The 16,262-nt window shown below is 35.2% G+C and overlaps 1 protein-coding gene and 1 pseudogene across 1 annotated transcript; both read left to right on the top strand.

Annotated features, from left to right (window-relative positions):
- Positions 1–9,711: 9,711 nt before the first annotated feature.
- Positions 9,712–10,770, top strand: LOC147497788 (protein FAR1-RELATED SEQUENCE 5 pseudogene; annotated as a pseudogene).
- A 1,632-nt stretch (positions 10,771–12,402) lies between these two features.
- Positions 12,403–12,870, top strand: LOC147497787 (uncharacterized). The gene has a single exon (XM_086563008.1). The coding sequence runs from the start codon at positions 12,403–12,405 to the stop codon at positions 12,868–12,870; it is 468 nt and encodes a 155-aa protein (XP_086419134.1).
- The last annotated feature ends 3,392 nt before the right edge of the window (positions 12,871–16,262 follow it).

The following is a 16,262-nucleotide window of genomic DNA, read 5'->3' as shown; positions in this document are numbered from 1 at the left end:
GTGCGTTAGGGACGCATAAATCGAGCGTCCAGACGCATTGATTAAGTTTGGGACGCATGAATAATACGTCCAGACACATGAATCGACACTGTAGCCAATTCCTTCTCAGTTTTGAAGACGAAGTCGGACTCTGAAGAAGTCTATTTGTATTAGGAAACAAATGATGGTTTGGAATGCTTCTAGAGCTCATTGTAACCCCTATAAATAGAGGACCTAAGTGCCTCATGTAATTTGGCCAATTCACTTATATTCTTGTCTCCGAACTTAAAGGCAGAGAGATTAATAATAAAAGATCGATTTTAACTAGTCGAGTCTTAATAAATTAGTCTTTCTAGTCTTATGTTCTTCAACTCTTCTTCTTCTTCGTTCTTAGTGTTCTTCCTTCTATATGGAAGGCTAATCTTCTCCTTCAAGGGAGGAGATGAAGCCGGTGCTTAAGGTTTAATGATTCTTCCGGTTTATGGTGTTCTTCAATCAGTTAGTTCTTTATGTTTTTAGTTATTAGTTCCATTTCCCACACCGGGATGGAAGTATATATTAAGGTTTTTATTTATTACAATTGAATATCATGCTAGTTTAGGGTTTTATTTATTGCAATTGAATATTTGCTAGTAACATGCTTTTATTTATTGCAATTGAATATAATACTAGAATAGAGTTTTATTTATTGTAATTGAATATTATACTATTATTCTCTACTTTTCTTCTAATTGTGTAGTGTTTTAGAGTAGGGAAGTATTCCTTGTGTTTGCCTTAGATGGTGATTCATTGAATAGCTACCCAAGCTCACATAAAAGGAAAGAAGATACTAGTAACATGAACATAGGAACAACCTTAAGTAGAGTTAATTGTTTAACGATGTTTCACCCAAAAAGGCATCGACACTCGCTCGATTGCCCGATTGTAGTCTACTTGGAGAACAACATGAAGCAAAAAGTCATTGAATCAAAAGCATTGGTGGATTTGAATCTTTTGAATCTATCTCTCTCATATTCTCTCCTTATTTCCAATTCTTAGTTTTAGTATAAGTTTAGTTAGTTTAGTTTAGTTTAGCATTAGAATCTACAATATCTATAATCATAGTTTTTAATCCCTCAAACCCCCTTTCCAGTCCTGTCCTTCATATAAATATACACTTAAAAGTGGAACGATACCCTACTTATCCTTTACTTATTGAGGGATAATTAGGTTTTGATACACTTCTTTTTGTTCAACGACCATCATCTATCTACATCATCCATATACCACATCTACACACACAAAAAGAGGCTGGTCATGTACCTTGTTTTTGTGTTTAGCAAAAAAAAAATTATTTAGTATTTATATAACGAAAATTAGGATCCAATTATAAAAAAACTCGGTTCACTGGGTTGAAATTGAGCTTATTGGTTTGGAACAGATCGGATCCGGAATCAAAAAAAAGTTTTCAGTTTGGTTTTGGTTCTCTAACTCAAATATCCATTCGGGTCGGGTCGGGTTCTTGGTCTGTATTGTTGAAAAGCGGATCGGTTTTGGATTTGCATATATCCGGACCGATCCAACCCATTGTCAATCCTAACGTCAATGCAATGCAACAAAAACGATCAGGGTAGGCCCTGAACTTTAAGGGGCCCAAGGCGAGTTTCTTAAAATGGGCCTATATTATTGAGAAAAAAATAAGGCTTTGACACAAAGGGTCATGGTCCAATATTTGAGTGGACTGGATTACACATAATTTGATCGGACTGAACAACCTTTATATGTGGCCTAATGGGTATAAGATTATACTTGGGGACCCAAATTTTGACAAACAAGCTAGTTGGGGGCCTTAGGTGGGCTGCCTAGTTGGCTACCCCTCAGAGCCGGCCCTGAAAACGATAAACAAACAAGTGTGGTGGAAATGTACAACCAATAATAGCGGCGTATGAAATCGACAAGCAACCAAACTCCTAACCAAAAGTACATAGTAAATAAATTAAACCAAAGTAATCAACCAATAAGAAAAATATAAAAAGAGACCCAAAATTTTAATATGGTTCAGCAATGCCTACGTCCAACAACAAAAAGAGATTCAATTGCTAATAGAGGGAACAAATTACAAACACTCACCAATACTCAAGAGTCCCTATATGGAATTCCCAAATTATATTCTCTCTCACTAATTTCTCTTCACAACAATTTTGGCTCTCCTCTCCTCTCTTGCTTGCAATTTCCAAATCAAATAGACCTCAAGTTCACAATGGGTTTCCCTAGGAAACTCTTTCCAAAACTACGTGGAGGCTCACAACAAATTAATTCTGACCTAATACAAATAGGAAACTAGTCATCCAAACCATGAGGGTGCTTTCCAAATTAGTTGGTTTCCTAATTAATACATTTATTAATTGCACCACCGCACATTTCAACAATTCTCCACCTCCATGAAGATTTATGCAACAAATTTGAGCCGACCATCCCACAACAACCCAATCCACCAATGAAAGAACCACAAACAACAACCATCAATGTCCTGAAGGACCAACAAAGTTGCACCATATAGTGGCTGCCTACGTACCCTACCAAGGGATCAAGCCATCATAGTTCTTCCATCTTCGATCAACAACAATGCCCATCAATGCCCCGAAGGGCGTGAGTCTCTAAAGGATAACCAACTAATTTCAACAATATGGAGTTCATACTCCCAAATACCATGCATCCTTCTCAGCAACAACAAGTGGCTTCGTAGCTACAGTGTACTCATGAGCTTGAGTATTTTCAACAATAACCGTGGCTTCTTTTCTTTCATTAATTAGCTGCGTACTCATCCAAATTTTTGCCACAAAGAGCGGCATTAGTCTCCACATTTTGAGATATCTCTTCGACATCCTTTCCAAAGCCTCGATCTATCATCCTGGTTTCCACCAACCAAACAAAGTTACAAAACAAGCTCTAGTTGCACCAACCACACTTCAAGTTAGGAAGTCCAAATTGTTTTGTCTTGTGCCCTTTCATTACCATACATGTAGTCAAGCAAGCCTATTAAAAATAGGTAAAGAAATTCATAAAAAAGTGTAAAGAAAATCATAAAAATCGGTTGATTTGCCAGATAGTTCCTATTTATATGGGATTTATTCTTTTTTCGGTTAATTAATAATTACATATCACATAAACTAACCGATATATGTACTAAAATTGTTTCCAAAATTATCTATATATATATAAAAAGAGCATTGCTACGCTAACCTACTTTTTCGACTTACTATAACGACTCACTATGGAGATTAAGGCCTAGATGGGAACTGCACAAAGAGCAACTAAACTCATGCCTCATCTCTAATACTTGGAAAGAGGCTAATTTTGTTGCAGATCAATCAAGTGGCTAAACATGCTACAACATTAGATTCTTTATATCATGTAGTGGTGTATGTTGGTAGACCGAATCGGTTAATTAAAATGTTGGGAATCCCTTTATTCGAAACATTTTAGATTTTGTTAGTGAAAGATAGGGAACTATTTAATCCCAACACCCACATGTAACAACACATATTGCTAAAAAAAATGTGCTTATAGGAAACATGCATACACAAATAGCAATGTGTTTGGATGGCAGAATCAAGATTCATGGGTCTACCTTTAAATGTTTTTAGAACGAGGAGACATGCATGTATTACCATGTTTTTTTAATAGTGTCATGATTTAGGGGCTTAAGAGGAAAGAAACTCGATTCGTAAAAAATACAATGCAAAGATTCACTTAGTTATGTCGATCACTTTACATGTTTATAATACTTTGGTTTTTTTAGTAGGATAAAGTGCTTGATATTTTGATCGAATAGAAGTTGGGTTAGATGTTATTTCATAAACACTAACTTACATACAAAGATGAAAATTGCTTTTACTAACAAATAAACATATAGTAGTAGCCATCTATGATTTTGGGGTTTTCACAACCTAAAATCATCTAATGTCTTCATGAACAATGACAACGTCCTCCTTAATTCCACACAATGACAACATCCTCCTCATGTACAATAGCTATATTTCAGCAATCAATGAGAACATCCATATGTTACAAGATCCAGCTCATGCCAAACATTCATAATTAATTGTTAGTCCATATCTCATGTAGCCATTATAGAGTGTTACCGTTCTCATGAATGACAATGTGATCGCTGCAACAACTCATAGCTCAAATATATGATGTGAGGAGAGCCTGAACTACATTAATGGTTTACTTTTGTCTAACGCCCCACCACTCACCACAGGTTTATACTGTCCCCACTTACACCATGACCTAAATGTCATGCATGTCCAAAGTTTGCCCATACATGGTGGTGAGGTTTTAACTCAAATGACATCGATATCAAATAAAAGAGACGCAATCCAATATATTCAAGATTTAAGACGACTTCCTATCAGATGGGAGACCAGGCTGACCCATGGTACTGCAATCCCACCAACTTTAGGAGAGTCGTCATCAACTTTGTTACCACTTGTAAAGCCCCACCACTCACCACATATCGATATTGTTCTCACTTACGTCACCCCAAAGAGCCATGTCCAATCCAAAGCATGCTCATATATATGGGTGTGAGGTTTTAACTCAAAGGACCTAGACATTAAGACATTAGTAATTGAGAAGAAATCCAATATATCCAGGATCCTACAAGATGATTTCTTATCAAATATGGTAAGTATTATGTTATTCCCTCATACAACCGGACACATAGGGATCTTCACACCAACAAATTGAAGAGCAGCCATTTCCAACTTAACCCTAAAACTATTATATTGTCTGCATTTTTCAGATGCTTACCATTAAATCAAATTCTTAGTTTTAAGAATGAAGTTGATCTTGATGTAATATTAATTAGTTTCATATTTCTATCAACTGAAATCAACGTTTACAATATAGTAGTTTAAGTTAGGCAATTGTCATTAGAGTTTGTAAGCATTAGATTCAGTCATGTTAGCAGAAGGTTGTCTTGTGAATGAATATTTAATACCTCAGCAAGTCCAATGGGGCATGGTCTTTCATATCTCGATGTGGCAACGGGACTTTCTGGACTCCACTATCTAACGAAAAAGGCCATATAGCACCCCAAAAACCAAAAAACCATTCCAATGGGGTTGCTAGAAGGGTCCTACATTTGGCTAGTGTGATATACCCAGCTAAATTTGTGGTATTGTCTAGTAGCTACTAAAAATAAGTTCTGGGAGACGGACGGCATAAAGTGCGTTAAATTGTAACAGACGTCTATCACTATTCACAGCACTATTCATGATTACTGTTCACTTTTACTTTTTATTTTTAAGTAAGTGGAGGGATCCATATACAACATATTTTTTATACAACAACCTTTTATAAGTTAAACTAAGGGCTAATATTTTGTGGGTGTGATCTTAATTACCACTATGGAGATCATATCCCGAAAATTTCATATCAATCCAAAATCTCTAACCCTTTCAAAACTTGATTTGAAACTATGATTTATTTTAATGATCAAGATTTAAAATTTTGCAACCCACTTTTGGCATCTTTAGAAATTTCCAAATGAGCCCATTTTTGTAAGGATGTTTTCCATAGTAAGAAGATGACATCAACAAAAAATCAAGTCATAAGTAAATTTGTAAGGTATGGTAAGATGGAGGTCATTGTATAAAAAGTGTTGTATATTGATCCTGACCCTTTAAGTAAATAGTGACAGACGACAGACTTTCTATCGTCTGTCCACCAATTCCACGAAATACTAAAAAAAGCCTATTGGACTGGTTTTTCATGTTAGGCATGCCAAATTTGGCTAGCAAGCTAAAAAGTCAAAAAATCCTATGTGGCACCATTTTAGCAGCTCTCCATTGGACTTGCTATAATATTAGTTTTAAGATCATTATGATTCCCTTTGAATATATATATATATATATATATATATTAGCTCGGCTCTTAAAATGACCTTAAATAATGACCAAATCTAAAACAACCCATAACTTCACATACAAAATAATTTAAAACCTAATTTTTTGTTCATATGATCTACTAATCATAAAGAACATCTCTACAAAAATTCAACTTGTTTGACAATTTTTAACATTGGCAAAAGATGATTGCAAAAAGTAGACATTTCTAGACCGTTAGATATTTTTTCAAAAGTGGACAACAATTTTTATCTAAGTTAGAAGATATCAAACGAGTTGAATTTTTGTAGAGATGTTCTTTATGGTAAGTAGATCATATGCACAAAAGATTAGGTTTTAAATCATTTTGTAGGTGAAATTGTGGGTTATTTTAGATTTGGTCTTTATTTAAGGTCCTTTCAGGAGCCGGGATATATGTGTGTGTGTGTGTGTGTGTGTGTGTTACACCATTTGTTTAGAAGATCGATAGGGAAGAAAAATGAAGAAATTATTACAAGACACTACTATAGTACAAGAACATATTTTAAGGATCATATGTAGTCACCAGGGAATAAGATCACGCTGAAAGACCTAGTCCCTAACATTTTTTTTTATAAGCTAGAAAATAGTTATAGATCATAGTGATATTATGCGATCTTTATCATATGGTAATGACATATTTAATCAACCTTTACTAATCAAACACAAACACGGACTATTTGACAACCTACAACACTATTCATCATGATTAATTAGTCTCATATATATATATATATATATATATATATATATATATATATTTCTTATTAATTCAGAGAATAAGTGGGACACATAGAATTCTACATTTGAACTTTTGAAATCTATTAATTTACAAAAATTTAACAAAATTATTAATTTAGGACATTGGTCCAAGTCGGGACTAGCAAAATCTATTATAAGTGTGATAATTAATTTATCTTGTACAAATTTAAAGAGGTTAAACTCTAAATAAATGACAAAAACTTAATCCAACTTCCTTAATTGTACGTCCTAGAAATGGTCCTGGTTTTGCTCTACCAAAATATGTTGACTAGCTATCCTTAAAGTATCACTATTATAAATAGGTGACATGGAATACCTGTTTCGCAGCATGAACAAACACTCCCTATCCATGAATAGGTGATGTGGAATACCTGGTTTAGTTGTTATGTGTTTGGTTGGTAAGAAAGTTGAATACCATATAGAACCCGATGGTTTGTAAAAACACAAAATCAGGGATATGTGAATCAAAAGGAATAGGAGATAGGGGTAAGGGACCTCTCAAAAACCCTGCTTGCCTTTCAAAAAAAAAAAAAAAAAAAATGAATAGGAGAGATGCAACAATACTTGTTTCCGTAAGGAGGAGAGAGAATCTAAAAAATAAGAAAATCAAAAAGTTTTTCTTTCTTATAGTCTTCAACTGTAAGTCCCCATTCAATCTCATCTTCCATGCTTTTATCCATAATAAGTTGGGAATTTATCTCTCAAGTCCTTTCATATATTTTTTGAGTTTATGACTATTTAGTACCATGTACTTTCATTTTTTTTTCCTAAATGGTACCTGTACTTTGTTTCTTGCCTATTAGTACCACGAACTCTTAATTTGTTTCAATTTAGTACCTCCGTCTCTTTTCCGACCAATTTGTCTATAACCCAATGTCAAGATGACATCATCGCTTCTTAATTACAAATCACAATATGAAGGCTCTGTTATCTATATCACGAGCTAAATGAATAGTTGTTAACCAATGAAGTTATATTTGCTGCAAGCAATGGAAGATGTATAAAGAAAATAATCAGGCACAATAGTACGCTTTACAGACATTCTTCTTCAAGATACAAAGATTGAATATAAGTTTGTGTACTAAACACAAAGATTTATTGTAATGTAAACTTGTAATAAGAGCCATGAGCTTGCAAAGTTTCCTTGCTATTCATCAACAAGAAGATACAAACATGAACTGATTAATTACGAGTAGCAGCAGTAGAAAGGGATTGTTTAAGACTTCTAAATTCTTCAATCCACTGATCTTCAAGAACACGACGAGACCAATCAGGAGTACTAAGCCTAACATAATAGCAGCGATGGTAGGTCCTCGCAAAGATTTTAACACTTCCAGAATAACTTCTACAACTTCTTCAAACACAAACCGCTTTCTTTCCTTATCTTCCAACCTTATACTCCGTTTTTTTGCTTTCACAACATACTTGACCTTATAGTTTGAATCTCTTGAGCAAAACTTGCAACTTTTCACCAAAGTTATGTTGTTTTTCACCGATAAAAGAGGTACTTGGGTTGAGAAGGATTGAAAATATGGAATCATATTCACAGATCTTGCGTCTTTGAGGAAGGGCATTGGTTGGAAAACTGAGCGGTTGCCATGAACTCCATTGATCAAAGGGCAGAGACAATCTTAGGTGGAAAAATCTAATTTGAGTGAGCAGTGTAAGATTTTTAATTAGGAGAATTATTCAACCGAGTGGTAGCACGCACTTTCAGTTGGGTTTGTTAAAATCAATGGCTACTATCCCTCTGTTTGGGATTTGGATTGGTTGTTGATTAGATGAATTAAATAATAGCCCAATGTCAAATTAAGAAGCGCTGATGTCATCTTGACATTGGGTTATTTAGCATTGTTAGACAAATTGGACGGAAAATAGATGGAGATACTAAATTGAAACAAATTAAGAGTTCGTGGTACTAATAGGCGAGGAACAAAGTACATATACCATTTAGGAAAAATAATGAAAGTACGTGGTACTAAATAGTCATAAACTCTATCTTCTTTTATATGAGGTCTTTATCTCCCCTATCTCTCTCAACTTCGCAAAGATTTTAAGATGGACTGAGAATTGAAACTCCAAATGATATGGGTTTTAATTAAATGAGTTTTAGTTTGGGAACAAAAACAAGTTACAGTATTGAAGCTATTGTTGCTATTAGAAGTAAATTGAAACTGAGATTTTTGTTTGAGTCAAACATGCATGGGGCTACTGATTTTTAAAGCTTGAAATTTTTCATCAAAGTTGAGAAATTTGTCGGCATAAAAGCTATTTTATGTAATTGGGTTGTATTCAACAATGAATTGTGCTTGTAATCACTTAATTTTAGAAGTTGTTTATGTTCTTTGTTATTGTTTAAGAAATATATTGGGGATTTGTTTGAATAATATGATTGATTACATTGTCAACCAATCACTGGTCAAGCAATAATACTTGTGATATCATAGATGACAACCAAACAAATTCCAGCTTAATCATTTTTAAGAAGTACAACCACAAAAGAGGCCTGATCTTCTCCGCCCGGGTGTAAAAGTGGCCCTTTTACACCTTAAAAAAATATAGTGACACCTGTTCACCTGTTTAACACCCATAACAAAGAGGTCTAACGGTGTTAGATAGAAGATACCAAAAAAATCAAAACAAAATCGCTACAAATAAGGAAGAATAAGGCAAGATTCTGTATGTGGAAAATGGGGGGGAGGGAAATCTCCACAATCTCGCCCTCTACTTTAACTCTCTATCCGAAAAAAGAAAAAAAAAAAGGTTTTATTCATACTCCCTCCAAAGAAAAGAAAATCTCTTTAACTAACAATGGAAGATTTGTTATATGAGGGATTGGTTTTTCAATATGAGGAAGAGGCATATGCAAGTTATAATTCCTAGGCTTGTAAAATTGGTTTTAGTATTAGGAAGGACAAAATATATTATAGAGCAGATAGAACAGTGAGGACTGAGGAGGCGGTTCTGTGTATGTTTCAAGGAAGGTGTGTGTAAAAAGGATAAGCGGAATGAAAATGTGAAAAATGATCGTAACGAAACAAGAATTGGTTGCAAAGCTCGCATGGCTGTTTCGAATGTAAAAAACGAATGGGTTGTTACTAAGGTGGTACATGAACATAACCACGAGTTGGCAACCCCATCCAAGACGTATCTATTAAGGTCTCAAAGGCGTGTTAAAGAGCCACAAGGAGCAGAAATTAGTAGTTTAGATGCTGCAGGAATTGCGCCTATTGATGGTTATAAATATATGACGCATCAAACTGGAGGACTAGAAAATGTTGGTTTTGCATACATCGATTATAAAAATTATCTCCGTAAGAAGCGTGAGCAAGAACTTGGCAAGCACGGAGATGGGAATGCAATTATAGAATATTTTAAAAGGAAGAAAGCCGAGAATCCATCTTTCTTTTACGATGAGTTGCGTGATGATGAAAATCAACTATCAAATATGTCCTGGATAGATGCAACGTCAGTGATGGATTATAATTACTTTGGAGATGTTGTTGTTTTTTATACGACTTACAAAACAAACAAGTATGGACGACCATTTGCGCCATTTGTTAGTGTCAATCATCATATGCAGTCTATTATATTTGGGGGTGCGCTTTTGATAAATGAAAGTGCCGAGTCTTTTAAATGGTTGTTTGAAACCTTTTTAAAAGCAATGTCAGGAAAATCACCAAAGACTATTCTTACCGACCAGTGTCCAGCAATGGCGAAGGCTATCCCAATTGTTTTTCCCGAAACACAACATCGTCTTTGTTTGTGGCATATATATCTAAATGCCGGAAAGCACCTCCACCATGTATACAGAGTTCCTGGGTTTCTAAACGACTTCAATAAGTGTGTATACAATTGTGAGACAGAGGATATTTTTTTATCAAGATGGGACAAGATGCTGCATGATTATGATCTTTTGGAAAATAAGTGGTTGGTTGAATTGATCAAAATAAAGAAGAAATGGGCATTAGTGTATGGGCGAGACATTTTTTGTGCAGACATGACCACTACTCAGCGTGGAGAAAGTACCAATAGTCTCTTGAAAAATTATGTGAAGAGAAAGTACAGTTTGACTAAGTTTGTTCATCGTTTTGAGTGTCTACTTCAGTCTCGACGATAGGCAGAAATTGAAGCTGATTTCAATTCATCTCATATGTCCCAAAGGTTATTTGTCTCTACACCCATGCTAAAGCAAGCGTCTGATATGTACGCACATGCTGTTTTTGAAATATTTGAAGTTGAGTATAAGGAACATCTTATGTATAACATCAAGGAATGCAGTGTTAATGGTACAACATACATATATGAAGTTACTAGAGAAGGGTATGTAAGAAAGGTCGCAATTGATATGTCTAACTTTCAGACTTAGTGTAGCTGCAAAAAGTTTGAGTCCCTTGGCCTTATTTGTCATCACATATTGAAGGTATTTTATCATAATAATATACATACGATTCCTAATCATTATATACTACAGAGGTGGACTAAAGCAGTGAAAGTCGGAGTTGTAAGAGACAATGGTAGCAAACCAAATTTGTCAAATTGCAATGCAGTTCAATCTTTGCGGTACAATGAGTTATGTCATTTGGCAATGAAGCTTGTGACAAAGGGCACAGTCAATGAAAATGGATATCTAAAAGCTAAAGATGCACTCCAAAAGGGATTGGAAGAAGTTGAGCAGGTTATACCAACGAAAGAAATATATCCAAGACAATGTTCGAAGTCCAAAAGATCTGGTGTTGCCACAAATGTTGAAGAAAATGATGACGAAGTATTGGTTGTTGCATCCGGATCTGAAAAAGGGAGACCAATGAACGGGACTCGACCGAAAGGCGTATTGGAGCTTAAAATGAAAAAGAAACAAACGAACACAACACAAGTGCCTTCAAAAAAGATAAAGAGAAACAAGAAAGGTTTGTCATAATTCACGTACATTTTTATTTTGCCCATGTGATTGCATATATTGTCTCATTTATTTCTCATCTAACATTTGCCTAACATTTTAACTTGTCTCATCTTATTTTTTTTTAAGAACAAGGTGATATAAATATTGCTCAAGGACTACCTGATTTAAATGAAAGCGTTCATCCTGAAGAGAATACTATTGGAACTAAACACAGTCAAGTATGTTTATCTTTATATCATTTTATTTATTGTTGCTGAAATGTTTTATGTGCCAATACTTATATTTTGGTTTTGTAGCAATGTAGTTTATACCAAATTGGAAGGCAATCACAATCAACCAATATGTGGGGACTACCTTATTTAAATGAATGTGTTCATCCTGAAGATAATACTATTGGAACTCAATACAGTCAGGTATGTTTATCCCGATATCATTTTATTTGTTGTTGGGATATCTCTTTTACGTGCCAATATTTAGATTTTTATTTTGTAGCAATGTAGCTTATATCAATCTCTTTACTAATATAGGCTTTCAAATTTGAGGAATATCAATTACCGCCACGTAGAAGGTTGGACTTCAAAGAATAATGAATCAGACATCGGGTTGAGTGGATCGCCTGACCTTTGACTCATTTAGCTTTCAAGAACTCCTTGACGGAAAATTTGATTTGGAAGACTCTCAAATTGTCAGCAATAATGACGACAAGAAAAGAGAAGAGGCCAAAAGAAAATTGAAGAGAAATAGAAAAAAAAAAAAAAATTGGGTCGAGATAATTCTAAAAAAAATGAAGACCTCGAGCATAAGTGGGAAAATATTTTTTCTTGACTTTTAATCCTTTGATCTGGCGATATGATTAAAGATTTGGCTGAGGTAACCCCGGATGGGCATTGTGGTTATAGATCCATAGCTACACTGTTAGGATATACAGATGATTTAGCATGGCGGACAGTAAGGGGTCTTATGCTGAAAGAGTTGATGCAGTATGCAGATTACTATACAGAGTTGTACGGTAATGATGGGTTTGAAAACCACAAAAGAAACTTAGAGTGTACCAAGTCTTTTACAATGAATGAGAAAGAATGGCTTGATCTCCTGGACATGGGTTCCTTAGTTGCAAGTGCTTTTAATGTTGTTTTTGTCACTATAGTGCCACCAAAATTATGTGTTACGTACTTCCCATTGAGGACAGGTCCAGAAGAAATGTTTCGGATAATCGTTGTTTGCCACATAAATGAAGGAACACATTTTGTGCCAGTTGTGCTAAAGGATAATGCTCCTCTACCTCCGGTTTGCCCAGGTTGGCAGTCTGTTAGATAGCCAGAAGCAACAATGTGGGAAACTATTCTAAAAGGAAAGTTAGACAAGTGGGCTGGATCAGTTCTGACCAATATGCAGAAGCTACAATATGTTTATCTAGATTAGTTTTAGTTGTTGGAAAGAAAAAAAAACATAGTGCTTGCTTTATATTTCATTTATGTAGGAATTCTTGATTTGTAGTTAAATGAGAAAACTTGCGTACTTACATTTTGTTTTTATTTGTTGTTTGTTTAAAATTCAGTAAACTTGTAAACTGAGTGTTTTCACTCTAATTCTTGTGTTCTTGAATTATAACAATGGTACTTTGGACAAATATGACTTGCCGATGATGTTATTATACTGCCTTGGGATGCTACTAGCTAATTAGTGTTTTTTAGCTAAAAGTGGAGGGCAGGACAACTCGAGTATCAAATGCAAACGTACTTTTCCACTTACAATATCTATTTGGTGTTCTTTCCAGCTCATAAGTCTGCAGGCCCTAAAATGGACATTGCTTTGGAAGAAGATGGGCAGTAGATGGGTTTCCTTGCTTCAGATGTCGATGAGTATGATGATGCCATCCTCCAACTTTTGAGGTTGCCGATGAGCGAGAGACTTAAGATGGCAAAGAAATACAAGGAAACATGCCAGCCGGTTTTCTGAGCATCTTCCCAATCGTGTCCTCTTCCAAGTGAAGAGTGGGAAAATTGTAAACATATCAGATCAACGTTTACATGAAGAGTAGACTAATCCAACTTGTTGCAATTTTTCTAGAAGAATGCGGTATCGCAGTATTTCAGATTCTCAAATGCTTTGCAATCCCCTACTTTTAGTATTAAGTGCTCTTATTGGTGGACAATAATCTAAGTTTCTTTATAACTACTGCCCCAGTTCGCACCTGAGAGCTTTTTTCAAGTTAATTCTTACATTCTCAGGGTTTTGTAGCGTTTACCATCTGCGATAAACTTTCGTGAGCTTCATTTTTTTTTGTTTTGTTTTCACCGCTTATGACCCCATCGGTGTTCTTCACCGAATCTTGTGAAGATATCATTTTTTTTTCCGATAATGATATGATTATTATCATTATGTTTGCCTTGTTGAAGAGCACTATATGTACTTGTTCATCTAAATACCTACCAGAAGCGAATTTCTTACAATGAACCTCAAGTCTATAACGGTTAGCGCTCATACATAACTAGAATATCTACAAAAAAAGGACTACTAATTAATGATTTGACATTTTGGAATCCTATCATAATGCACGACTCTATGGAGGAAATCATTTCAAGCTATAGCTTAGCTCATTCACTATCTATGCACATAGCTAATGCTACACGAAAAAAATCCGAGTGGTCTGCAATCCCATATAGCTTTCCAATTGCGATCGAAAATTCCAAGAGCAATGCATGTTTTCATCATTAAAAAAATTACAACACAAATAAGAAGGCAGCCACAGCTACAACTGAAAACCAAATTTGGAATTTCAGAAAGGTTTGCATCATTATTTGACTGCATAGTTCCTAATTTGTCCTCGATTGACATATCGAAAGTTCCATAGACATCCCCCGTTAACCGTTATAGGCATGAGCGGCAGTTGTCCAACTGTGCAAAGCACAAGCTCCAAAGAATTAAATTTCCACTTTAATTCAAACCCCTAACTTACTGAACAACTCTCAAAGAATTAAATTTCCACTTTAATTCTGTCAAGGCTCTCCGTCAGACACATCTCAACACCTATTTTTATTTTATTTTATTTATTTGATGAAAAAAACTTTATTGATAAGAACCATATATATAAGCTATAATCAACTGATATAAAAGTGTTTAAACTAGGAAGGACAAAGATAACTTACCTATACCAGAGTCTGACAGAAAGGCTAAGTGAGGGAGATTTTCATAAACCCAAACCAACAGACATAACCCCCTGTAAAGGACCAACTCCTACTTTACAACAATCGCCGAGATTCACTGCGAGGACCCCAAAGCAACACAGAACCACTAACAATTCAACGCGAGCTATCAAGAAGCACAATCCCTAGCTCCACACCTTGGCTAGTTAGACAATCTTTCTACAAATCATTGAAGGATCTTGGTGGACTTGAACCACCATCTCTTGAGATACATTGGAGACATGGTCCAATTCTCAAGCGCTTTTCCATTTAAGCTAAAGATCCATTACACATAGTTGTTAAATACATAATTGTAACGCTACTGCGGCCTTTACTGTATTTTGTCTCATAGAGGAGAATGCCACTCTTTTACTAGTTGCTAATCACGCACTATATCACAAAGTTGCTCCAAGTTTTAGTAGTCAGGACCCTATATGGGTAACAAGATGCATTAGGCCAGTGAAATAACTATGCAAATTTAAGAAATATGGGGCTTCAGTATTACTATCATGGAAATATAGAACTAAGCACAATAGAGAACTTGTAACTGAGATCAACAAATTAATGACCAAAGTATTTCCAGATGAAACATGGGGGAAGTTCACAGCAAAAATACTAGATGTTAGCCAAGACCTCATTCAGGCAAATGTTTGACTTCTAAACGAACTGCAATCAGAGTACCGTGGGTAAACATGAAGAGAATATCATCTAAAACGGTACCTCTTATAAACCAGCATAATAAAGTATCGAACAGAGGTGTTGTTCCTTGATCCCACACCTTCCTTTTCACATCAAATGAGAATTAGCTCTGTTCAGAGCACAAGCACACAAAAAAGAAACCAATAATTAAAAAGGTACAAGGAACCTCAAGATATTAACAGCCAAAAATAAAATCTTGCCATAGTTTTGGGTTGGTTGAATATCGAAGTGAACATGGTAATATTGAATCTGCTAATTTGCCGATCTTTCCCTTTTCCATCCTTTTCCTCTTCTTCCCTATTAAACCATTTTTGCAACAACTATCACAATTGGTATTCTCCAACTTCATTCTGTTTGATGGTGAGAGGGAGAGAAATTGGTCAAAAAAAATATAATTGGGGGATTGCTCGTTAAAGAGAGGTTTTATTTTCTTTGGAGTATGAATAATTTTTTTTTTTTTTTCCGATAGAGAGTAGTTGAGAGAGCGAGAAGTTGAAGAGTTTTTTCCCCATTTTCCTTATTTGTAGCGATTTTGTTTTGATTTTTTTTTGGTATCTTCTATCTAACACCGTTATACCTCTTTGTTATGGGTGTTAAACAGGTGAACAGGTGTTACTATATTTTTGTAAGGTGTAAAAGGGCCACTTTTACACCTGGGCGGAGAAGATCTGGCCTCACCACAAAAATAGGTCTCCTAAACTATGATCTACAATACATATTTTGCTGTGGCCAAACATCACACCGGGCATGTATTTCAGTTGCAAGCCAGGGTTGATACAATTTCCAAATAGCTGGACACACTATTTTAAGATTGGAAGATCATAA

Source organism: Coptis chinensis, chromosome 5 (assembly GCF_015680905.1).
Source record: "Coptis chinensis isolate HL-2020 chromosome 5, ASM1568090v1, whole genome shotgun sequence".
NCBI classification, from domain to species: Eukaryota; Viridiplantae; Streptophyta; class Magnoliopsida; order Ranunculales; family Ranunculaceae; genus Coptis; species Coptis chinensis.
This window is presented reverse-complemented; position numbering and strand designations above follow the sequence as displayed.